General features: G+C 41.0%; 1 protein-coding gene and 1 pseudogene across 2 annotated transcripts in view; one reads left to right on the plus strand and one right to left on the minus strand.

Annotated features, from left to right (window-relative positions):
- KLHL23 (kelch like family member 23) overlaps positions 1–19997 on the plus strand; it is a 40455-nt gene extending 20458 nt beyond the window's left edge. The window contains exon 3 of the mRNA XM_021712543.1: positions 19871–19997. Within this exon, the coding sequence (XP_021568218.1) occupies positions 19871–19920 (50 nt within the window). The 3' untranslated portion in view covers positions 19921–19997. The remainder of the gene's footprint in view (positions 1–19870) is intronic.
- Positions 2037–3450, minus strand: LOC103260792 (annotated as a pseudogene). The gene is made up of 2 exons (XR_002481975.1): positions 3057–3450; positions 2037–2756 (listed from the first exon to the last, which is right to left on the minus strand). The product of XR_002481975.1 is annotated as a sodium/potassium-transporting ATPase subunit beta-3-like (transcript).
- Positions 19998–24756: the final 4759 nt, after the last annotated feature.

Raw genomic sequence — 24756 nt, forward strand, 5'->3', positions numbered from 1 at the left:
TGAGTTTCAGACTTGTGTCGGGACTATTACCCCTTTCTTTTGGCTGATTGCTCCCTTTTGGAATGGGACTGTTTACCCAATGCCTGTACTACCATTGTGTATTGAAGATAAAAAGACTCATTTTTTATTTTATATGCTCATAGCTTGAAAGAACTTGCCTTGAATGTTGGCTAAGACTTTGGATTTTTGAGTTCATGCTGATGTGGGTTAAGACTTTTGGAACTGTTGGGATGGAAAGACTGCATTTTGTTTGTGAGGAGGACATGAGTATCTACAGAGGTTCTTAGGGAATCTGAAATACCAGTACTGTGTCCATTAACCTTGATAGGGTAGAGTAAATTATCACCCCTCACCCCAAACCTTTGCTCATCAGCATTGATAAGTCCAATTGGACGCAGGTGACCTGTGAACACTCCTAGAAAAGCCTGTCAGACGCTGAAACTTGCAAAATACCTCTTTCATTGGAAAGTCCACAGATAAACTCTGTTTCTGGTTACTTCTTGGACAGATAGATGTGTGCAGGTGGTACTTGTGGTTTCCCAAAGGTATGTTTCTGCAACCTTCCTCCGTCCCTTTAGCTTGTTCCTCCTCACACTTGGCTCATCAAGAAAATGAGCCAGCCGGGCTCGGTGGCTCAACCTGTAATCCTGCGCCTTTGGGAGGCTGAGGTGAGTGGATTGCCTGAGCCCGCGGGTTCGAGACCCGCCTGGGCAGCAAGACCTCATCTCTACAATAAATCAAAAAATCAGCCGGGCGTGGTAGCACACGCCTGTAATTCCAGCTACTCGGAAGGCTGAGGCGGAAGGATCGCCGGAGCCCAGCAGGTCGAGGCTGCGGTGGCCGGGAGCGGCCACTGCACTCCAGTCTGGGCTACAGAGTGAGACTCCAACTCAAAAAAAAAAAAAAAAAAGAAAATGAGCCACACCTTTTTCCCAGTCTGGAGCTTTGACATTTGAGGTTAAGAGCTACCAGTTGTAATATGGCTTTTTAAAAACTTTTATACTGTTGAATATAGTACAAATACAGAAATCTGCATGAAACAAATGTAGAGCTTAATGAGTTATGAGAGGGCAACCCCCTTGTCATGGCATCCATGTAAGGAGAGAAGACCTAGTGAGCCACCCCAGACACCCTCCCCATGCACCTCCCAAGCCCCTATCAACAATCTTGGTCTTCACTATGGTGATTATTTTATTTCTCCTTTTGGGCATTATCACCTGTATTACTAGTTTCCTGTGGCTGCTGTAAAAAAATTACTACAGGCTGAGCTCAGTGGCTCAACCTGTAATCCCAGCACTTTGGGAGGCCGAGGCGAGTGGATTGCCCCAGCCCAGGGGTTCAAGACCCACGCGGGCAACTCGGCAAGACCTCGTCTCTACAATAAATCAAAAATTAGCTGGGTGTGATGGCGCACACCTGCAGTTCCGGCTACTTTGAAGGCTGAGGCGGAAGGATCGCTGGAGCCCCAGCAGGTCGAGGCTGTGGTGGCCGGGAGTGGCCACTGCACTCCAGTCTGGGCGCCAGAGTGAGACTCCAACTCAAAATAAAAAGATATTTTGCAAACCATTATACAATTTAAGTCTTATGAATTTAATTTTATAAAAAATTAGGTGAATATCCATAATGACTTACCTAAAAATGCTGTTTCATCTATGATCTAAAATACTTTATGAGTCTTAGTTCCAGCACTAAAAATAATCCCATCAGTCTTTTTTACATGTTTAATTCAGAACACAAACAAAAAGTGTTTGTGTTCTGAATTAAAAAGATCCACAGACCAATTCAGCATGTATAAAGTAAATTTTACAAAAAATCCAAGATGACACTTTCAAATTCACTTTTATTCCTTTTTCGCCTCACATGCAGCTTCCCCACCTTGCTTCTTGCAGCTATAAAGTCATTTGATGTTGGCTGAGTACCATTAAATCCCTAAAACTTTGTCGGCATCAAAATATGACAGTTAACCAGTGTTAAATCCATAAAATATTTACACAGCACAGCACGTTAAGCTTTAGACACTTGGCAATTAAAATCACATAAAAAGAGGACGAGACTCCTAACTGTACATGTTCTGCATCAGGTGTTCACTGTTCAAAGGGCAGCAGAGGCAACAGGCAGTCACTTCAGAAGACACTGAACACTACAATCTGGAAGCTCATTATGACATTACCCCAGTGTCATGTACCACACCACCTTTCTGCAAGGTGGCCTCATAATTCTAGAATGGCAGGTCCAGCTGATACAAAACAAAGACACATAGACAACACAACATTTTACTCTGTGGAGACATCCTACTCATACTACACACATGCTGTGATTTTGAATGCAATTCGTCCCCAAAACTTGTCACGATCATCTTGGTTTTTTAGGTTGGGTGATCCATCAATCTTGCACTCAACTGTTACTTCCTTCCTGGTACTGCTAAAATAAACGAGGACCTGAACAGCAACTAATGACTGTAAATGCCCCACATGCAGTTTTTTCTCCATCACATGGAAAATATTCCAAGTCCATCATTCTGTTTGGAGGATATGTTTCTATTGCTGCTATGTCTGCATCCTTTGAAACACGATCTATCCTTGGCTCTCCTTCCGGCTTTAATCCAATTATTCTGTTTATTTTCACAAGAATACAAGGCTTTTCTTGAGAATAGCCAAAATCAGGATCATTCACATCACTGCATGCTTGAAGAAAGAAAATGGGAAATCGACATGCAATATAAACTGGACCCTTCTGTTCAAAAAGTACTCCATTGGCTGGGCGCAGTGGTTCAGCCTGTAATCCCAGCACTTTGGGAGGCGGAGGCAGAGGATTGCCTGAGCCCAGGGGTTCGAGATAAGCCTGGGGAACTTGGTGAGACCTCGTCTCTACAATAAATCACCAAAATATGAGCGGGCGTGTTGGCATGCGTCTGTAGTTCCAGTTACTTGGAAAGCTGAGGTGGAAGGATTGCCTGAGCCCAGCAGGTCGAGGCTGTAGTGGCCGTGAGCGTGCCACTGAACTCCAGCCTGGGCGACAAGAGTGAAACTCCAACTCAAAAAGCAAACAAAAAGTACTGTAAGGTTCAGGACAGACTGTAAGGTTCTTCTGTTCTTCTAAAGTAGATGACTTTAGAAACTTCTTAAGGTTTTTAAAGTACCCTTCATAAGAACTTGGATCAGACACACTGAATGTATATTCCAACACAGTCACTGGTTTTGGAAAAACCATAAGTCCTGAAGTAGGAATTTGGTCACGATGCTTTGGAACCTCATCATTCAGAGTCTGAAGCATAGCCCACATCATAAATGAGAATTAGTGCAGCCAAGAACCCATTAAAAAAACTAGGTAGAAGAGCAAGATAAACCCCAGCTCCTGGTAGTGTGCCCCAGGAACGGCCGGTGGTCAGGTTCTGGAGGAAGAGCTTCCGTGGTCAGGTTCTGGTAGAAGGATTTCTGCTCAACTTTCATCATAGTGTGGCAAGAGTGGCGAGAGTGGCGAGAGGAGCAGCGGGAGAACTGGAGCCGACTATGCCTCACTGCCACGTGCTGCGCTGGGCGGTTGCTCGGGCTGCAGGAGACTCTGCCTAACTCTTATTTTTATAATGATTGATGATGGATACCTTTAATATGTGATATAAGTTTAAAACATGTATTATTTCAGGAACACAGGGAGAGATAATATGTAATTTTTTATTTAAATTTTATTTTATTTTTTTATTTTAAAGATATGGGGTACAATTCAGGGTTAGGTATACAAATGTTCATTATACAGGTATCCTTGTTGATGAGGTGTGCCCCCCGCTCCCCTGGCAGTTTTCCACTATTGCCAATCCCCTTCTCACAGTATTATGATAATTGTTCAAGGGGCTGTTATAAGTGAGAGCATGTGGTACTAGTTCTTTGTTTCTGTGATAGATTATTCAGTATCATAGACTCTAAGTCGATACAAGTTGCTGCGAAGTTCATAATTTTGTCCTTCTTTATGGCTGTGTAATATTCCATCATGTATATGTACCACATTTTTTAATCCAGTCCTCTTTCAATGGGCAGCACATTGGTTCCATGTTTTTGCTATTGTGAATAATGCTGCAATAAACGTGCATGTGCAGGTATCTTTTTCATAGAGTGATTTGAATTCTTCTGGGTATATTCCCAGTAGGGGGATTGTGGGGCCGTATGGAAGGTCAATTTTTAGATCTTTTAGGAATCTCCACACTATTTTCCACAGAAGCTTCTGCCTAACTCTTATAAGGACACTTGTCATTAGCGTCAGGGCCAACCCGGATAATCCAGGATTTTTTTTTTTTAAATAGAGACAAGGTCTCACTGTGTTGCCCCGGCTGGTCTTAAACTTCTGGGCTCAAGCAATTCCCTTGCCTTGGCTTCCCAAAGTACTGAGATTACAGGTGTAAGCCACTGTGCCCAGCCAAGGATGATTTTCTTATCTCAAGATTCTTAACCTAGGCAGGGCATGGTGACCCACGCCCTATAATCCAGCACTTTAGGAGGCTAAGGTCAGAGAATCATGAGCCCAGAAGTTTGAGACCAGCCTAGGTAGCATAGTGAGACCTCATCTCTATAGAAAATTTAAAAATTAGCTGAGCACAGTGGCACATGTCTGTATTCCCAGCTACTTGGGAGGCTGAACCAGAAGGATCACCTGAGCCCAGAAGGTTGAGGCTGCAGTGGGCCGTGATTGTGCGACTGCCCCCCAGTCTGGGTGACAGAGTGAGACCTGACCAAAAAAAAAAAAGGCTTAACCTAATTACATCTGCAAAGATCCTTTTTTATAATTCAGGTAACATTCATAGGTTCCAGGGAGTAGGATGTGGACATAGTTGGGGAGACACCATTCAACCCACTGCATCACTCAAGTGTGAATCCCCAAACATTGTATTCAGCTTTGTTTTTATTTTGTCCTTTAGCTTTCTTATTCTATAAGTTCCCCATCCATCTCTTCCCTTTTTTAGCCCCAGCAGTGTATTTGTTGAAGAACTTCTATCATATGTCCTACTTTCCCAGTGTTTGTATTTTACTGATTGTGTTCCTGTACTGTAGATTACCGTGTTTCTCTGATCTCTGTATTTCCTATAAGTAGTACTTAGATCTAGAGGCTTAATCAAATTCAGGACTGATTTTTTTTTTTGTCAAGACTACTTCACGGGTACCAATGTGTTTGTCAAAAGACATCTGACATCTGGTTGCCTATGTGATGTTAACAACCATGATGTTCAATCCTAGATACTTAGTTCATTAAGGTCTACAAAATGGTGATTTCCGATACTATCACCTCTTCTTGGTATATTTGTTGAAATACTCCTATAAAGAGAAATTTTCCCTCTTTTACTAGTTGTTTACCCAAAGGTAACAAGTTTGTGTAGGAAAGGCAGGATAAATGCTTGATTCTTGCCTTTGTTTACCAGCTTGAAAAATAACTAGTTTAATAATAAAAGTGATTTATTAGGTTTTTATAAAAGCATTATGCATTCATGGATTTAAACATACTTGGCATTTTTTCAGTCCATTGCAGTTACTCTTAATGATGGTCAATTTATTCCATCTTGAGCCAGTAGAAGCTTTTGCAGATAGTTTCTCAATTCCTTTTGTTACAACCCTAATAGTTTTAGATAGCTTCTTTGCTATCTGATATGGCAGGATGCTTCTGGGTCATTTTGTGCATTTCCTGTCTCAAACCTGGAATGAACCACTTGTCTAAGCAGCCCTAGGTTTTTGTAGTAAGAAATGATATTTCAATACTATAGTCTGGACACTAAGAGGTGCTTATTGCTACTGGGTTGTTCATTGTTTCTAGGCCTAAAATTCAAATGCATAGTATTAGCACAAAGGCAGGAGAGGGGTATTAGAATTAATAATTTTAAGGTCCTAGCATTATCAGGGAAGTGGTAAGAGTACCACAGCGTGTTTACCCAACATCTGTAGGTAGCCCCTTTCCACATAAAGTGGTTCTATTTTTTAAGGTCACCTGAGTGATAGAATTAGAGCATTCCATTATAGGTCACTTGCCTTATTCCACATCACAAACACACACACACACACACACACACACACACACACACGATGTCCCATTCTCAGAATACCAGCATGCAGTTTGAGCGTGAATATTTAATAATTTTTTATCTTAAACATTCCAAACAGAAGGAAGATGAGAAGATGAGTTTGAAACTGGTGAACTGCCATCTGAGACTTGTGATTTAAATCAGACGAAAGGAAGGAATGGTAAGAAATTCTAGCCAGAAACACTACCCATACTTCAAAAAATAGGAAAGTTTTCGAGCATTTTGTTCTTCATAATTTTTGAAAGTCTTTGAAACACAGTCTTTGTTAGAACTTCCTTCTACTTTTCTATCCCCCAATTTCCAGCATGAGGCATTTATTCCTGGAAGCCCAGCCAAGAGCTTATAGGAAGAATCTTCCAGATTTCATTTCCTGTTTTGCCCACATGCTAAGAAGTCAGTCAACACAAAGGAGAAAAACAATTATTTTCCAGTATTTTAAAGTAAATATAGAAACACAAAGTTGTTGGTTTAAAAGTGTGCCTATCTCCTTTCATATCTCTGCTTTTAAAAGAAGTTAGGAAGACAAGTTGATGGAGTCCATAACCTTTGTCTCCTTATACAAGAAGGAACTTCTCTAAGAAAGTTTGGGGCAGGAATTGCACAATGTTAAGAGGCCTCATGAATCTAAACATTTACTCACTCTCACCAAAATCATAGCACACCACTGATTTATGAAATTGTTAGAAAGTTTAAGCCAAAGTTGTGCCCAACAAAAATTTTTGTGACACTCTTGGCTGGATACATCTTCAGTCTTCAAGTGTATTCTGTGCCTTTGTATTTCCTATTTGAGTTTTTCATCTTGCATACCTGTAATATTTTGAAAAGTAGTTCTAACTGGGCATCTTTCCATAGTGACATCTGCCTTCTGTGAATCTGTGTGTTTTGATTCTGAACTTATAAATAAAGAAATTCTTGGCCATGACAATAGATGAGCTGAAACTTTGAATTTTTTTCAATGAGGAAGCTCAAACTTTGATGAGAAAACAACTGCAAAAAATATAATAAAATACCCATGGAAGTAGCACAGCATCCTGTCTTGTAAAACCAGGGCTGGAAATAATCAGGCTCCTTCCTTTTTTCCCCCCCTCTGTGTCTATAAAAACCAAACATGAGAATTTAAGATGAGGAAAAGGAGAGCCACTGCCCATTCCTCCAGGGCCCGAATCTCTGCCAAGCAGCTTTGCTTCTGGTCTTGGAAGCTACTTTGCAGTTGGTTCTCGGGAGAAAGGCCTTTTATTTTTATTTTTTTGAGTTTTACTAGGCTTCCTATGAGCAGATAAATAGTAACAATTCGGTCTACACAACACTGGTCATGTCATCCTCTGTTCATCATCCCCATGATGACTCCCCATTTCCATCAAAGTTAAAGACCTTACAATTATATGCATGAGTGCTACAGCAGACTGAAACGAAGACGGATCATCATACACCGAGGTGGAAGTTTAGAGTCTTGGTACAAACAGGAAGATGGGAGTAATGGAGAGCAGGACACTTTGACAGTCTCTGCCAGACACTAAAATGCTATGAAGCTAGTATAATTACGATTCTGGTGTGTTATGTTTCAAAATAAAGAAAACCTCTGAGGTACTGAGACATGACTAGACAAATGAGCATCGGAAAACCTTTTCTCTTATAAAACATTTTCTTACGTGTCTGGGTCTATATTCATGCTCACCTGAAAGGAGTGTAAACTGGCACATTTCTAATGGACAACCAAGAAAAAAGTACTAAAATTACAAATGAAAAATTCACTTGAACTAGAAGAGTACTTTGCTAGGGTGGGAATGCTCTTTCCCTCCTTTTGATGTGTCCTTCCTGGCTGATCATATCCCTAATAATTTAACACCTCTGGCCTCTCTTCTCTCCCTCCTCACTTGCTTCTTTCTGGGGTGTGTGGGGGAGAGAATGACTTCTCTAAGCGTTAAATGAGTAAAGAATAAGCTGGGAAGGCCCCATTCAGCCCCTCTTCCTAAAACCTGCAGGGGGAGGCCTATGTTTGACCAACACTGCCTGTATTAAATAGAGATACAGAATTGAGTAGCTCTATTATCTGCAAATGTAAGACATATTCTTCAACATCAATTTCCATCAGTAATAAAGGTGATATTCTGATCACCTGTCTGCCTAATTCTTGTATTTCCTTTTTTTTTTTGTACCTTGAACCGCTGGGCTCAGGTGATCCTTCCACCTCAGACTTCCAAGTAGCTGGAATTACAGGTGTATACCACCACACCTGGCTAATTTTTTTATTTATTGCAGAGATGAGGCTGGTCTCAAACCCCTGGGCTCTGGCAATCCTCTCACCTTGGCCTACCAAAATGCTGGGATTACAGGCATAAGTCACTGAGCCCTGCCTCTTTTGACTTATTTCCTAACTGGCTTAGAATTTTGATGAAGTTGAGAGTACTATTTATTGCTCTAAGATTCAAACTCTAGAGATTTATCCTCCGGACAATACATACGGGTGAAGTGACATGTGTACACGGTTATTCATTGCAGTATTGTTTGTAAGAGCAAAAGATTGAGAGCAACCTCAATGTCCAAGTAGAGGATTATTTAAATAAATTAAGACACTGAATAGTTCTATTTCTGTCACTGGCCCTTCCAGCACTCTGCCTCTGAGAATCAGAACAAACCCCTCTGCATCTTCTGCCAGTCATGCAAAGTTTGCATTGTTTAGAGACAAAGAGGCCTGGGCAGGAAGAATCTTCCCGTTGGTAACTCTTAGCTCTGTTTTTAGAGTAAACACATCTATTTAATTAAAACAGATAATGTGTGCACTGAGTGTTATTTTAAGGGAACCCGCACAGAAAAGAGAAAGGCAGTATGGGGGAAAACCCAAAGAGATCAGAACTTTATTAAACAACCTGGAATCAATGTACCTGTTTTTAAAAAGTTTCAAACCAGAGTATCCTGTTTCTTTGCTGTCCACCTTCTGTTTTAAAAATGGTCATTAGAGAGAAACATGATGAATGTAGACTAAGAGCTTAGTGAGGCAGAAGGCAGGGCCTAAGTTTAACTTACTTTTGGGTCTTCAGAGCCAAGCGTATGGTAGGCACACCATACATCACGTATTTGTGGAATTCATTATTCATGTTAAACTGAACAATAGCAACCATAGTTCTTCAACACTGCCTGGTGATACTTAGGTTCAATTTTATATATGAGTTTCTCATTGTTTTTCCAGGACCTGCCCACAAAAATCCCAAGAAGATAAGGCCCTGCTGTCCCTTCACAGAAAATGGGAATTTGGGAACCTGCTGACTATGGGCATCACAAGAATTTCAAGGCCCAGAACCTAGATGATGTGGTTCACTGAGTCCCCAGATGATCACCTTATATGGTGGTTTCTGAGCTGATGTAACTGGAAATATAGAAGGCAGGGAGCCTTTCATTCTATGCTCCTTTGACTTGACGGATATCTTGCTCTGCAGAGTTGGCAGGAAATGCAAACTCTGTGTACTCTGGGAGGTAGTGGGAAGCCACATTTGTCCTCTTGAGTCTATCTCTGTCTTGTTTATATTCTTTGCTTTGCTTCTTAGCTCATCCAGAACTAAACCAAAGTAAAATCAACTTGAATGAAATCCAGACCTTTGTTCTCCCCATTCCCCAAACACAAACCAGTTTCCATAGTCTAGTTTTCAGCTTACATTATATATTGTCTGGCTCTGTTTTTACAGTAAACACATACATTTAATAAAAGATGACAATTTGTGCACAATATTATTTTAAAAGAAATTATGAGACTATACTCCTGCCCTCAAAAAGCTGTCTAGTGAGGGAGACAAAAAATATAAAACTCATTACCATCTAAAGTGATGTCAAAGTTATGGGGTCTAAGACCTATAGTGAACCAGAGGCTGCTCACTCCAGTTGATGTAATAGTGTAGAAATCAGCCTTTTCCAATCACTTATTGTTTTTAATAGAATTTAAAAACATAAGATGTTTTCCAGTATGGTATTATTTAATCTACCTAAACTAGGTCTTCTTTATTAGTACCCCACAACGCCACCTGTATTTTTAGGGAGTCAGGGTAGAAGGCCATAGAACTTTAACCTCTTGGCGTTGTCTGTGATGGCTCATGGGTCACTTTATAGTTGTGGGTGTTCTCTGCTTCCCCGGCAGCTCCCTAAGCTGTAACTTTTGCCTGGATGTGGTATGAGGGATCTCACTGAGGCAAGGACCAGAGCCTCTGGTCAGTCTCAACTTTCCAGGGTTAGGGCAGTAGAGGGATAGCATGTGCTCCTGCACTGGAAGCAAGGGTCATGGAGCTATGACAACTTGGGGGTTATATTGTGTGAACCCGAGTGTGTTGGTTCAAGATACGATGTAGTGTCCTTCAGTCGATGCAGGAAGCACTTGTGGGTTGGTTCTAATAAGGGGTGGAGGTCTGAGTGGGACTTAGAGTCTTAATCCATATACAAGAAAGAATATTAAGTGCTATAATTGGGGGAATGTGGGATACTACAAGAGCATAGAAGAGGGGCAACTTCCACAAGAAATGAGTCTAAAATAAGACCTGAAGACTTCTAAGACAAAAATGGGTGTTAATGAGGCAGATGACTCTGGAGGAAAGATTTTTAACACACCGTCCAGCAGAATGCTTCCTCCTCCCTAGAGGACCCACCTTTTGGTCCCTCGACTACTTCTTATGTGTTTTCTCACCGAAAAAAAAAATACAGTACACAGTAACCTGTTAATCAAAACAGCATCCTAGGTGGAGACTGAGAACCTGCTGCTGTCTTGCTGTGGGTTAACAACTGATGCAGTGTTCACGGGATGCTACTGTATTGCTTGCCTGCCCTGAACATATTATTTGTTTCACTGTTTAGTGATACGCCATATTTTATTGTTAAGTATTTATGGGTGAATATGTGTAAGAGAGATGAGTGCTTATCAGTAGCTTATAAATTCAGAGTCAAGAATGACGGTGATGTCAAACGACCGCAGATTGTCTACACGCATGGCTGAGAAAGGGACACTGTTGCTTTCTGATGGTACAATGTACAGGTCTTTGTTTCATTCATAAAATTATTAAAAATATTGTATGAAGTTAAAAAAATAAAGAAAATAAAAATAAAATAAGACCTGAAAATGACTTTGACTTGACTTGTTTTCCCACCCATTCAGTCCCTCTATCAGGTCTCACCTCCCTCTTCTCCTCTGTCATCTCTCCTCACCTCTCAGTCTTCAGCATAGCTCCCAATCTGACCAACTCTCTCTCATTCAGGCCTTCCAAGACCTTTTCTAAGTGCCTTCTAGAGCCCTAGAGTTTCAGATGTGCGAGATACATGTTCCCCTATATTCTTAACCTCTTTTACCAATGCGTCCTTCCACTCTTTGACCTCACTGAGTACGATCCGTCTATTTCCCGAGGACTCTAGCTCCTTCGTGTCCTTTTCAAGTGAAGTAATGATTCCTCTCTTATTCTGTATGATCGTGGCCTGGAATATGGAATACTGGCTTTTCCCCCTTGCTACACATTGTCACTTTCAAACTATTTCTACAGCTTTCTTCAAAAACCCCACATCCTTGTTTCTACGTGATTGACTAGTCTTCACTGAAGACTTGACACCTGGCTTGTTATCCTCCTCTTCATCCTGACTGATTTTATTCTTTTTATCCATATAGCCTCCCACCTGACACCTGGGGTCTTCGATCCACCGACCTCACTACTTTTTTTTTAACTGTTGCTTATGTCTATTGTGTGTTCATTCTCTCCCTTATTCACTTTTGATCTCCTGGTATGAAAGGCAATTCTACTTCTTTTACACTCGACCTTCTCTGGGCCTGCATCAGAGCAGCTGAACACTGGAACAGGGCCTTAAATTTATGACCACAAAGCTGAAATGAATACTCAGTATCTGCTCCATAATCCTTAAAGGTTTTTCTAGTAAGATCAATATTTCTCTGAGTCAACTATTTTATGACTTCTCTCTCTTTTTTTCCTAAGAATTTCAACCCTCTCTCTCTGCCCCCCTCCTTTTTTTTTTTCTATGATAATATCTAGAACACCAACCCTCCCTGTTTTGGTCCCACTCTCACATACTTTACTGAAAAAACATAAGCAAATAAACAGGAACTCTATTCTTCTAACCATGAATTCTTCCTACACCTGTATCAATATTTCTTGCCTTCCCACTTGTGATAAAACAAACACCACTGCTCTACCAAATGCAGCCCTTTCATGCTCTGGATCCTGTCTTCTCTTGCTTTCTCAAGGGCATTACATGAACTAGCAGTTTCTCCATTTATTATATGGAACTCACCATTCGGAATTAAACTACCATCAAAAAAAAAAAAATCCTATTGTTAAAAAAAATCCTCTGTTGACCTTAAATCCCCTTCCAGGAACAAACAGTCCATTTCTTTTCTTTCTTTAGTAAAAAAAAAAAAAAAAATTAGATATGGAAAGTTATGAATTCTATAGGGAATGTCAGTTGACTTCATCAGCAAATAAATGTCGAGAAAAAGATCTACAGATTGAAAGAAATTTAAGAGTCACATCAACAATGCGATATGCAAATGGCATTTGGATCCTGATTTGAATAAAGCAACTGAAAAAATATGACAATCAAGAAAATTTGAATACTGACTGCATATTTGATGACATTGAATAATTTTTGTTAAATTTTATTTGTTGAATATGATAATGGTAAATATGGTTATAAAGAGTCCCTATACTTGGGTGGGATTGGCAGTAGTGGGAAACTGTGAGGGGTGGGGGAATGGCACACCTCATCAGCAAGGGTACTTGCATAATGAACATTTGTATACCTGACCCTGAATTGTACCCCACATCTTTTAAAGTAAAAATAAATTAAAAATACATACATACATACATCATACATAAAAGTCCGTATACTTAAAGGTATACAGACAAAACTTCATAGATTAAATCAAGACGTGTGTCATTTGTTCTGAAATAGTCTTGGGAGGTCTTTGAGGAAATGGGTTGGCATGTAGATAAAACAAGATTGGTTGTATGCCGATAAATGTGGAGGCTGGGAGATGGATATTCAGAGGGTTTTAATATGATTTATATTATACTTTCTACTTCTGAAGCATGTTTGAAAATTTTCATAATAAAAAAGAAGAGGCCGGGCACGGTGGCTCACGCCTGTAATCCTAGCACTTTAGGAGGCCTAGGCTGACAGATTGCTTGAGCCCAGGAGTCTGAGGCCAGTTTGAGGGCAAAATAGTGAAACCTCGTCTCTACAAAAAATAAAAAATGAGTCAAGCGTGGGCACATCTGTAGTCTCACTGACTCAGGATGCTGAGTTGTAAGGATTTCCTGAGCCCTGGAAATCGAGGCAGTCCTGAACTGTGATCATCGTGATCACGCCACTACACTCCAGCCTGGACAGCAGAGTAAGACCCCCAACTAAAAAAAAAAAAAAAAAAAAAAAAAAAAAAAAAAAAAAAAAAAAAAAAAAAAAAGACAACAACAAAAAAACAGAATCAAAACCAAAAAAACCTGCAGCCTTCTGAGCTCTCTCTTTGAGAATTCTTTTCAAAATCTATAAATGATTGGTAATATCTTTAAGATACTTCACCTTATTTCTTTCCTCTGGAGTCCCTAATTGTCTCAAAATTTCCCATAGCTCTTTCAAGTTAATTTATTTCTTCATTTCTGTTTTTGAATGACTAGGGTAGAATTATTTCCTCTGGGATTTTCTATTAATTGCGGTCCATAATCCTCCCCAATGCGTGGAGTAGAGCAATCACCCAGTAGGAGGCGCTGTCCTCAAAGCACAGTTGGCGTTTGGTGGTTAGAATTGCTCCCTCAGGCCTTCCTGTGCTGATCCAGTCTCCACACTGTTTTCCCGAGACCTCTAAATCATAACGAATTTCTTAAAATAGATTTGCTTCTGGAATGGTTTTCTATCCCTTTGCTGCCGAAGCTGTATGGGCCACATTTCCTCCAGACAACAATTTGCCCCTTTAAGTTTTGCTTCTATTCTCCTCCTTTCTTAATGAGGTCCCTGGGCTCTTTTAAGTACATGCCAGTCTTCCACCCTAGGGAAAATGCTTCATGTCCTAATTTCATTTCCCTTGTTACTGTTGTGCCTGTGTTTTGAGTGTGTATTCTGAAAAAAGTCATATCAGAAGGTGTGAGTCATGGTGCTAAATGCAATTTGAAGTGTTCTCTTTAAAAAAAGAAAACCGGTTCAAGACCAACCCCCGGCAACTTGGCGAGCCCTCGTCTCTACAGTAAATCAAAATGAATGAACGAACGAACGAATGAATGAATGAATAAATACACACACACACACACACACACACTCCACACACTCCACACACGAAGGAAGAGGAAGGAAGAGAAATGAAAAGAAAAGAAAAGAATACGCCGTGACTAAAGCCTGTGTCAGACCCGCCTGGGCAACTTGGCGAGACCTCATCTCTACCATACATTAAAAAAATCAGCCGGGCGTGGTAGCGCATGCCTGTAATTCCGGCTACTCGGAAGGCTGAGGCGGAAGGATCGCCGGAGCCCAGCACGTCGAGGCTGACTCCAACTCAAAAAAAAAAAAAAAAAAGAGAGAACGTATTACAAATTTAGGGGGCACTTCCATTAGCCCTTTTCGTATATAGGCTGTAAGATTTCAGAATGTGTAAGTATACTTAAGGGCATTCATTAAACATTTTGTCATTATTGTTATTAAAATGGTGTATTATTATAATTTTAGGTTGTATTTGTTGTCATTCTTTTCTTTCTTTTTTTTGAGTCGGAGTCTCCTCTGTCACTCAGGCTGGAGTACAGTGGCCGGCTCAAGAACACCGCAGCCTCGACCTGCTGGGCTCAGGTGATCGATCTTTCTGCCTCAGCCCTCCAAGTAGCTGGAACTACAGGCGTATGTCACCACACCGGGTTAATTTTTTAAAAATTTCTTGTAGAGCCTGTTATCAACAAGGGTGCGTGAACGAAGCATATTTGTATACCTAACCCTTAACGGTACCCCACAATATCATAATAAAAAATATTGATTTAAAAAAAAATTTATTGTAGAGACACGGTCTTGCCAAGTTGCCCAGACTGGTCTCGAACCCCTGGACTCAGGCAGTCCTCTCATCTCCACCTCCCAAAGTGCCAGGATTACAGGCATGAGCCACTGCGCCCAGCCAGTCATTATTTTCAAATCATTAAAAGTTTAATGTTTTTCAACATGTTCTTATGTTAATTGGATTATATACAATACAAAAAGCTTACTCGTTTATTTTTTGAGATTTATTTATTCTTCTCATTCACTGCTATTGATATGATTTTAAAACTTTTTGTTATAATTTGCTTCTTGAAGTCAGAATAATTTCCACTGATTTTGTCACTATCACTTTGCACGTTTCATTAAATTTATCTGGAAAAAAAATTTTTTTTTTTGAGTCAGAGCTTCACTTTGTCACCCAGGTTGGAGTGTAGTGGCATGATCACAGCTCACTGCAGCCTCAGTCTCCTGGGCTCAGGTGATCCTTCCATCTTAGCCTCCCAAGTAACTGGAACTACAGGCTCATACCACCATGCCTGACTAATTTTTTGATTTTTAAAAATTTGTATTTGTCTATTTATTTATTGATTGATTGATTTTTGAGACAGAGTCTCACTCTGTCACCCAGGCTGGAGTGCAGAGGCTTGCTCACGTCTATTGCAGCCTCAACCTGCTGGGCTCAGGCAATCCTTCCTTTTCAGCCTTCCAAGTAGCTGGAACTATAGGTGTGCACCATCACACTCAGCTAATTTTTTGATTTATTGTAGAGACGAGGTCTCACCAAGTTGCCCAGACTGGTCTCAAACTCCTGGACTCAGGCAATCCTCTTGCCTCTGCCTCCCAAAGTGCTGGGACTACAGGCATGAACCACCACACCCAGCCTAACTGTTTTGATTTTTTGTGGAAACAAGAGCTTGCTATGTTGTCCAGGATGATCTTGAACTCCTAGGCTCAAGCAATCATCCTGCCTTGGCCTCCTACAGTGCTAGGTATACAGGTATGAGCCATTGTACCCAGCCTTTTTTTTCAGTTCTTTTTTTTTTTTTTTTTTTTTCTTTTGAGTTGGAGTCTCACTCGGTCGCCCAAACTGGAGTGCAGTGGCCGCTCCCGGCCACCGCAGCCTCGACCTGCTGGGCTCTGGCGATCCTTCCGCCTCAGCCTTCTGAGTAGCTGGAATTACAGGCATGCGCTACGATGCCCGGCTGATTTTTTGTTTTATTGTAGAGATGAGGTCTCGCTGCCCAGGCGGGTCTCGAACCCGCGGGCTCAGGCAATCCACTCACCTCAGCCTCCCAAAGGCACGGGATTATAGGCTGAGCCACCGAGCCCGGCTTTTTTCAGTTCTTTAATAAATAAATCTAGAGCCTGTAGTTTTCTCACATCTTATTGGAATGTTCTAAAATGTCTGTTCAAATTATAGTTATAATGGCTTATTCCCAATTCAACTTTTTTTTTTAAAACAGATACCAAAAATGCCTGTGTCACTTCAGCATCATTGAACATTGAGGGAATCGAATGGAAGGAGATCTGAAGTGGAAAGAACAGCAGTTTTAATGATTTTGGTTAAAATAACATACCATTTATACAAATTTAACAAAAACAGATGAGCTGGTGAACACAGTATTAAGCTCCCTCCCCAGGCCTTGGAAGGGGTCCATGCATTTGAAGAGGCCTGAAACTGAAGCCTTATCAACTTCACTGAAAACCCACCTCTGATCTTGAGTATACAACATAGAATTCTTCCTTCTCTTGAACTGTTTTTCTGTGTTTTGTGTGCTGGACCCTTTTTTGCCCCTCCAGGTTCACGCTCTGCCATCTCTTTCTCCACCACTGAGCCTGATCTACCTGGTTGCCCATAGCTCTTCAGGTTGGGTTCAGCCGAAGGGGAGCATTGACAAGAGATTGAAGGAGGGGGCATTTGCGCCAGCCTTCATTCTCTTGACTCCTTCCCTGCAGGGTTGGCATGGGTTGGAGGCACCCTGAGGGCCCTCTCCACACTGTCTTGTTTCTCACCAGTGACCACTCTCTCCTTTCACTCTGTCAAACCTTGGGATGGTAACGGAGCCCTGGATATTCCTAGCCCTGAGGTACTGCACTGTGCTTCAGAGTTTACTTAACCCTGTTCACACCTTTGTAAAAAGTGGTTTATTAAATGTTCCTGCTGAGACTCTGATACAGTTTGTAATGTCAGCCTTGTGTAGGCAGCACTTTCTCACTCTAAATTTAACTTTCTCTCTAAAGTCAATCTTTACAAATGTGTTTATTTTCAGGGGAGCAGCATAGTCTTATCCCTTGGGTGATCAAAGAAGAATTATCTTCTTTCTATCTGCTCACTTCTTGGGTTTTTTTAAGAGACTAATTTCATTTCTTTTCTTTTAAATGTTTCTTTCTAAATTCAGATAACCATTCTAGAATTAGTCATGGTAGCAATCTTTTCAATAAATAGTGCTTGAGCAATTAATTATTCATCCATATAGAGAAAAAAAGAACTTTGTTGTCTACCTTATACTATACCTCAAAATTAATTTGACATGAATAAGAACTAAATGTGAAAATAAAACAATAAAGATTCTAAAATAAATTAAAGGAGAATAACTTTGTGCCTTGGGAGTAGGCAGTGAATGTTTAAACATGACATAAAAGTAATAATAATCCAGGACACTGATAGGATAGTTAAAAAAAAAGTCACAGACTGGGGGAATAAATTCAGAATTCATACATCTGACATAAGATTTGTATCCAGATTATATAAATAATTCCTAAAAAACAATTTTGAAAACAGACCTGACACACAATTTTTAAATGGACAAGACACTTGAATAGGTACTTCACAAAGGAGGATATCCAAATAGCAACTGAGCATACAAAAAGGTGCTTGACATTGTAAATCATCAAGGAAATGTACATTGAAGGCACAATGAGATACCACCACACCACCGTGTGGCCAAAATGTTTAAAGAATGGCAGACCAGCTACCCAGTCTTGGGCAAGGGTCCTGGGCATACAGGGAATGTCCTGGGCTCAGCTGATAGAGATACAAACTCTGCTCCACTCAGCACCAATGTGTGTGCAAGAACAAGATGGAAGAGTTGTCAGACGAGGCTGTGAAGTCCTGCTCCCTGGAAGAGATTCAGAAGCACAACTATAGCAAAAGCACCCACGTAAGGTATATGAGTTGCCAAATTTCAGGAATAGCATCCTGGTAAGGAAGAAGACTTTAAGGGAACAAGTTGGAGGTGATGCTACTGAAAACTTTGAGGATGCTGGGTATTCTACAGATGCTAGAGAACTGCCCAAAGCATAAATAATTAGGGAGTGTCATATCAATGACAGATCAAAGTTAACCAAGCCATTGGAAACTTTTTTTTTAAAGAGAGGATGTCTTTTTATGTTGCAGGTCTTGAACTTCTTCTGGTCTCAGGGAATCCTCCTGTCTCAGTCTCCCAAGTAGCTGGGATGACAGGCATGCACCTCTGGAAATGTTTTTTCTTTTCTTTCTTTCTTTTTTTTTATGAGTTAGAGTCTCACTTTGTCGCACAGGCTGGAGGGCAGTGGCATGCTCACGGCCATTGCAGCCTCGACCTGCTGGGCTCAGGTGATTCTTCTACCTCGGCCTTCCAAGTAGCTGGAACGACAGGCACGTGCCATCACGCTCGGCTAATTTTTTTATTTTTATTGTAGAGATGAGGTCTTGCCAAGTTGCCCAGGCTGGTCTTGAACTCGTGGGCTCAGGCAATCCTCTCACCTCAGCCTCCCAAAGTGCTGGGATCATAGGTGTGAGTCACTGTACCTAGCCCTGGAAACCCTAATTATTACTGTCGACTCTAGCTCCAGTTGGTAAACCGATTGCATTATCCCAGCCATCTCAACACTGGCTGTAGCCTTCACGTATCACCTCTACATGGCAGAATACTGAATAGATTCTCAGAAGCTAGTGGAAGAAAAGAATGCTTTCGACTAGGGAGAAAAAAAGTCAAAGTTAAGTAACTCTTTTGACTGCCAGAAACCTTCATCTGAAAGAAATAATTTTAATGTGTTTCCCTTTCCTCATACATCAGAAACAAAACTAAAATAATTGTTCTGTTCTTGAACTTTTCCAAAGAGCCTTTTTATCAATTTTATTTTGAAGTTTCTTTTCTATGTAATTTACTTATTGTAATGTCATGCTTGTAAAAATATATCTGGGCTGGGCATGGTGGCTCATACCTGTAATCCCTGCACTTTGGGAGACTAAGGAGGGAGGATTTCTTGAGGCTAGGAGTTCAAGATCAGCCCTAGCAACATAGCAAGAATCTGTCTCTACCAAAATAAATACATAAATAATAAATTTTAAATCTATATCTGGCTTTTAAAAAATGACAGTGTATTATTCAGGATGTTTAGCAGCTATATTACTGGTGTGAATAAAAAATAATATGACCTCTTTGGAAATCTGTTTGGCAGTACATATGAAAGCTAAACATATGCTTGCCTTGTGACTCATAACTTCACTCTTAGGTATACACTTAACAGAAATGAGTGCATACATCTACCAGAAGACATGTGCAAGAATGTTCAGAGGAGCCTTATTCATAATAGCTAAGTGTCTGAAAAACAGAAGAATGATAAATTGTGGTATGTTCATATGCCACATATTATGAACCGACTGTTTCTCTCCCCATGCAAACTCATCTGTTGACAGCTTAACCTCCCGTGTGATGGCATTAGGAAGTTGGGAACTTTGGTAGTTAATAAGGGCATGATGGTAGAGCCCTCATGAATGAGACTAGTGCTTTATAAGGAGACTGGAGAATTTGCTTCCTTTCTCTCTGCTTTCCACAATGTAAGGCTACAATAAGAAGATGGCTTTCTGCAAAGTAGGAAGCAGACCATCATGAGACACCAGATCTAACAGCCCCTTGATCTTGGACTTCCCAGTCTCCAAGACTGCATGTAATACATTTCTGTTGTTTAAACCACCTAGTCTATGGTATTTTTATTATAGCAGCCTGAACTAAGACAGTTATATCCATGATTCCAGTTGTATAGAACAGGCAAAGCTAATCTATGGTAGTTGCTTTTAAGAAGGGGATTGACTGGGAGGGGAGAACAAGGGGACTATAGGTCTGGACCCCCAAAGACTCCAAATGGGAAGGGACTGTGTCCGAGAGGCTAAATAAATCACCTGGGTACAATGGACAAGGTAGGGGCTTTATTTAGGAACTTACTTAAAGGGAAGATCCAGGAGCAGCCAGCTGGACAGGAAAAACCACTCTTGATTGTAAAAGGCACACAGGTTATATAACATTTTATATATGGTGGAGAGTGTGGGATTAACCATAAAAGGGGTAAGGTTTCTCATGTACAAATGCAATGTGAGGACATGCTTCTTCATGTATTGCATGTACACAAAATGGCTGCGATTTCTCTCTAGGGGTGGAGTTTTTAGTATTATAATGAACTAAAAGTAACCAAAGATTATTGTGGGTATTGATCCTGGCGAGCTGATCTGGTCTGAACCAGTCTGAGGGGGCCAACTGCCCTAAGGAAGAGTGAACAAGAGCAATTACTATGCATAGCTGCAGATGTGGTCAGCAGACTGGGAGAACACTTTGCGTTGTAACAACGGGTCACTGCCTCAGCATGGTTTGCATGCCCAGGCAATGGAACCTGAGAGGAAGGGGTCACCCCAGGTTGGCCACCCCTAGGATCCTTCCCCAGGTCCAGTCCTCTTCTTGGGGCCATATTCAGGGTGTGCTCATGTTGTCATTGAGTGTATGTTGCCCTATAGGAACTTTCTGGAGTGCTAAAAATTTTTCTATCTCAATCTAGGTGATGATTACAAGGTGGTGTTTACTTATGAAACTTTATTGAGCACTTAAAATTCATGCACTTCATTATTTGTGTGTTATAATACAGTTTTCAAAAAGTTTTCCTTCCCAGAGGCCCTTCTTTTCCCTTTATGTGTCACCGATATTTTATTTTGGATAAAGTCTTGGTAAATCATGCTCTGTATTATCATCTTCCATATGTTGTCTCCTACAGAAGATGTGCTTATGATTTATGTACATACCAACCTGTTCACTTATCAAACGTAGCACATTGACCCAAGCAAATTTGACTGCTTGCAAATTATTAGATAATTTGAGAGATAGGGAGTCCCCCAATATCAGACATAATGATGGGCTCTAGGATTCCCCTAACAACCTCACTTTCAGGTGATTTGCTAAGTTGTTACAACAAAGGTACGTTTCAGAGAGGGTTCACATTCAAGCATCTATTAACAAGAAGACACAAAAACTGTCCTATAACCCATTCCCAAAACTCGGAGAGACAGTAGACTTCTGACTTTTAGGCACTCTGATATTTATCTTGCATGTGTGCCGCGCGCACACACACACGCACACACACACGAAAACCTAGTGAGCCCAGCAGCCTTCAAAGTGGTGCTCTTGGCATGCAGCTTTGCTTTAGTTCAGTATTCTGCCCTTTAGTAATGAATTCTGTTGGCCTAGAGTATTGCCACTATCTGCCTTGAATAAGACTTTTTTGGGGATATAAGTGTCTCTCTATGTTTTCTAGGCTAGTCTCGAACTCCTGGCCTCAAGTAATCCTCCTGCCTCAGCTTCCCAAAGTTCTGGGATTACAGTTGTGAAACACCACGCCGGCCTTGAATAAGATTTTCATGCATTCTTCTTCTCCCATTAAAGTCCAAGTTAGAATAGTAAGTCCATTCTATAAAGCCACCAGGGCTGGTATGGCACTCCAGGCTGCAGATGGGGTTATCCTTCTGTCTTGCTGCTTTGCCACACTTTTTTTTTTTGCCTTCATTTGCTTGGTCATGTTTTGCTCATGACCACATTCACATCCAGCTAGTTGGGGAAGAGAGAAAAGAAGGTAAGAGAATAAACTTGTTCTCTTTAAGAATGACCTGGAAGTTGCACATATCACTTCCACTCACATCTCATAGGCCAGACAAGGTCCTACTAAACTGAAAGGTTGAAAAAAAGATAGTTTTTATTTTTGATTGGCCATGTACTTGTTTAAAAACCACGGGTGATTTTATTACTATAGAGGAAGGAGAGAACCAATAAGTGATAGCCTCCACCACATGACAAAATTGATTTAGGTCAGTCTGCAACCATTCTTAGTCTGTTTTGTGTTGCTATAAATGAGTACTCAAGGCTGGGTAATTTATAAAGAAAAGAGGTTTATCTGGCTCACAGTTCTGCAGGCTGTTCAAGAAGCATGACAGTGTCATCTGCTCATTTTCTGGTAAGGGCTCTTACACTGAGTTGAAACATGGCAGAGGACGTCAAAGGGGAAGAGGGCATGTGCAAAGAGAAACCAAATCTGAAGGGTATCCTGACTTTATAACAACCCACCCTCATGGGAACTAATCCATTCCCCTGGGAACCAATTGAAACTCTCAGAGCAACAACTCAGTACCACGAGAAAGGCACCAGGTCATTCACCAAGGATCTGCCGCATGACCCAAACCTCCTGCTGGACCCCACCTCCCAACACCACTACACTGGGGATTAAATTTCAACATGAGATGTTGATCAGGACAAACAAACCATATCCAAACTATAGCACCTTTTCAACAGAATATACTCAGTTGATCACTCCTTCCTTGAAACATTTACCTCTTTTAGTTTCTATGGCACCATTATTTTCCTAGCACCTTTCAGGTTCTGCTTATCATAGTTCTCATACAGGCTTCTCTTCCTTTATCCCATGTCCAAAAAGTTGGGATGATAGAGGGTTCAGTCTGTGACCCTCTTATCTTTGCTATCTATATTCTCTATGAGAGTTCATCTAATGCCATAACTTGAAATGATTGCTAAATGCTAATAACTCCAAAATTTGTATTCCCAGCCCTGACGTCTTCAAACTCATGTACTAACTCTCTGCTTGACATCTCTGCCTGGATGTGTAATAGTATTTCGAACTAAATGTCCAAAATAGAAAAATGCCATCACTCTAGACTAATTGATCTAGGTATGAGGTGGGGAACAGTAACCACTTCTCTCTCTCATTTGTTTTTTTAGTTGGAGTCTCAGTCTATCACCCAGCTGGAGTGCGGTGGCACTCTCACGGCCACCCCAGCATCGACCTGCTGGGCTCAGGTAATCCTTTCGCCTCAGCCTTCCAAGTAGCCAGAACTACAGGCACACGCTACCACCCCCAGCTAATTTTCTAATTTATTGTAGAGATGAGATCTCACCAAGTTGCCCAGGCTGTTCTTGAACCAGTGGGCTCAGGCAATCCCCTCACCTTGACCTCCCAAAGTGCTGGGATTACAGATTTGAGTTGCTGTGCCCAGTCAGTAACCACTTCTTAGTGTTTGGGAATGTAGTGGGACTTTTCATCGTCACAACGACTGAGAGTGTTACTTATATTTCTTCTGAAACCTTTTTTTTTTTTTTGAGTTGGAGTCTCACTCTGTCACCCAGACTGGAGTGCAGTGGCCGCTCCTGGCAACTGCAGCCTCGGACCTGCTGGGCTCCGGTGATCCTTCTGCTTCAGCCTTCCAAGTAGCCGGAACTACAGGCACACGCTACCACGCCTGGCTAATTTTTTTATTTATTGTAGAGATGAGGTCTCGCCAAGTTGCCCAGGAGGGTCTCGAACCCACGGGCTCAGGCAATCCACTCACCTCAGCCTCCCAAAGGCACGGGATTACAGGCTGAGCCACTGAGCCTAGCCTTTTTTTTTTTAAACTCAGCATTATGTTTGTAAATTTCATCAACGTCAATGCATGTAGCTCTGGTGTATTTGTTTTTATCACTGTATATTGTTTCATTGTTTGATTATACCACAATTTAGTTACACATTCTTTTGTGGTGGACATTTGGTTGACTTCCAATTCCATGAATTTACACACCATGCTGCTATGAATATCCTTAAACATGTTCTCTTGTGCACAGATGTGAAAATTTCCCTAGAATATATTCTTAAGAGTGGACTTTCTGGGCCATCAGCTCTGCACATCTTAAACTTTAGTGATATTATCAATTTGCTATCTAAAATGAATACTAAATTTATACCCAGAAAGATGTATAATACTAAATGTAAGCCCAGAAAGATGATCTTTTAGAGTATTGACCTACAAAGTTATGCTATGAAAAGATGGATAACAGTATGAGAGAGGATCCTCTTCTAAGTGCTGTAACAAAAATGTGAAACTTCCTGGTATGCCACCAGGAATCCATTTTCCCCAAAGGGTGGTGTCTGCACAGAGCTTGCCTTCTGGAGGGGAGAAAAACGGAGGAAAAAAAAAACAAGAGAAGGAGAGCAAAGGGCCACGGGCCTTATGGGAGCACTAAATATATGTTCTTCAGTAAGTGCAGTTTGTGGTAATAGATTATACCTGCAGTTCTACTGTTCTGTGAAAGGGCTATACATGTAAATTAGCCCACAAATACTATGAAACAAAAGAATGAGGTGAACAAATTGTTTGTCAGTATAAGGTAATTTATTTGAGGAACTTACAGACTGAAGAGTGTGGTCTTGGGCTGCTGCCAAGACAGGTAGATCTTCACACTGTTACTCCCAAGATGCAAGGTTTATATATCATAGGGAGAGGGTATCCATGTTCTTTATGTAACTGATCCCAGGTTCAGCTGCTCATCACTTGAAACTCAAATTCAAAAGATGAGAGTTGGTGGAAGGAAAAGCAGATTTTTATTCAATAGTCGGCAGCCTGAGGAGATGGCAGACTAAAGTCC

The sequence above is a fragment of the Carlito syrichta genome, unplaced genomic scaffold, assembly GCF_000164805.1.
Source record: "Carlito syrichta isolate Samal-C Ts95f unplaced genomic scaffold, Tarsius_syrichta-2.0.1 Scaffold303340, whole genome shotgun sequence".
Classification (NCBI taxonomy): domain Eukaryota; kingdom Metazoa; phylum Chordata; class Mammalia; order Primates; family Tarsiidae; genus Carlito; species Carlito syrichta.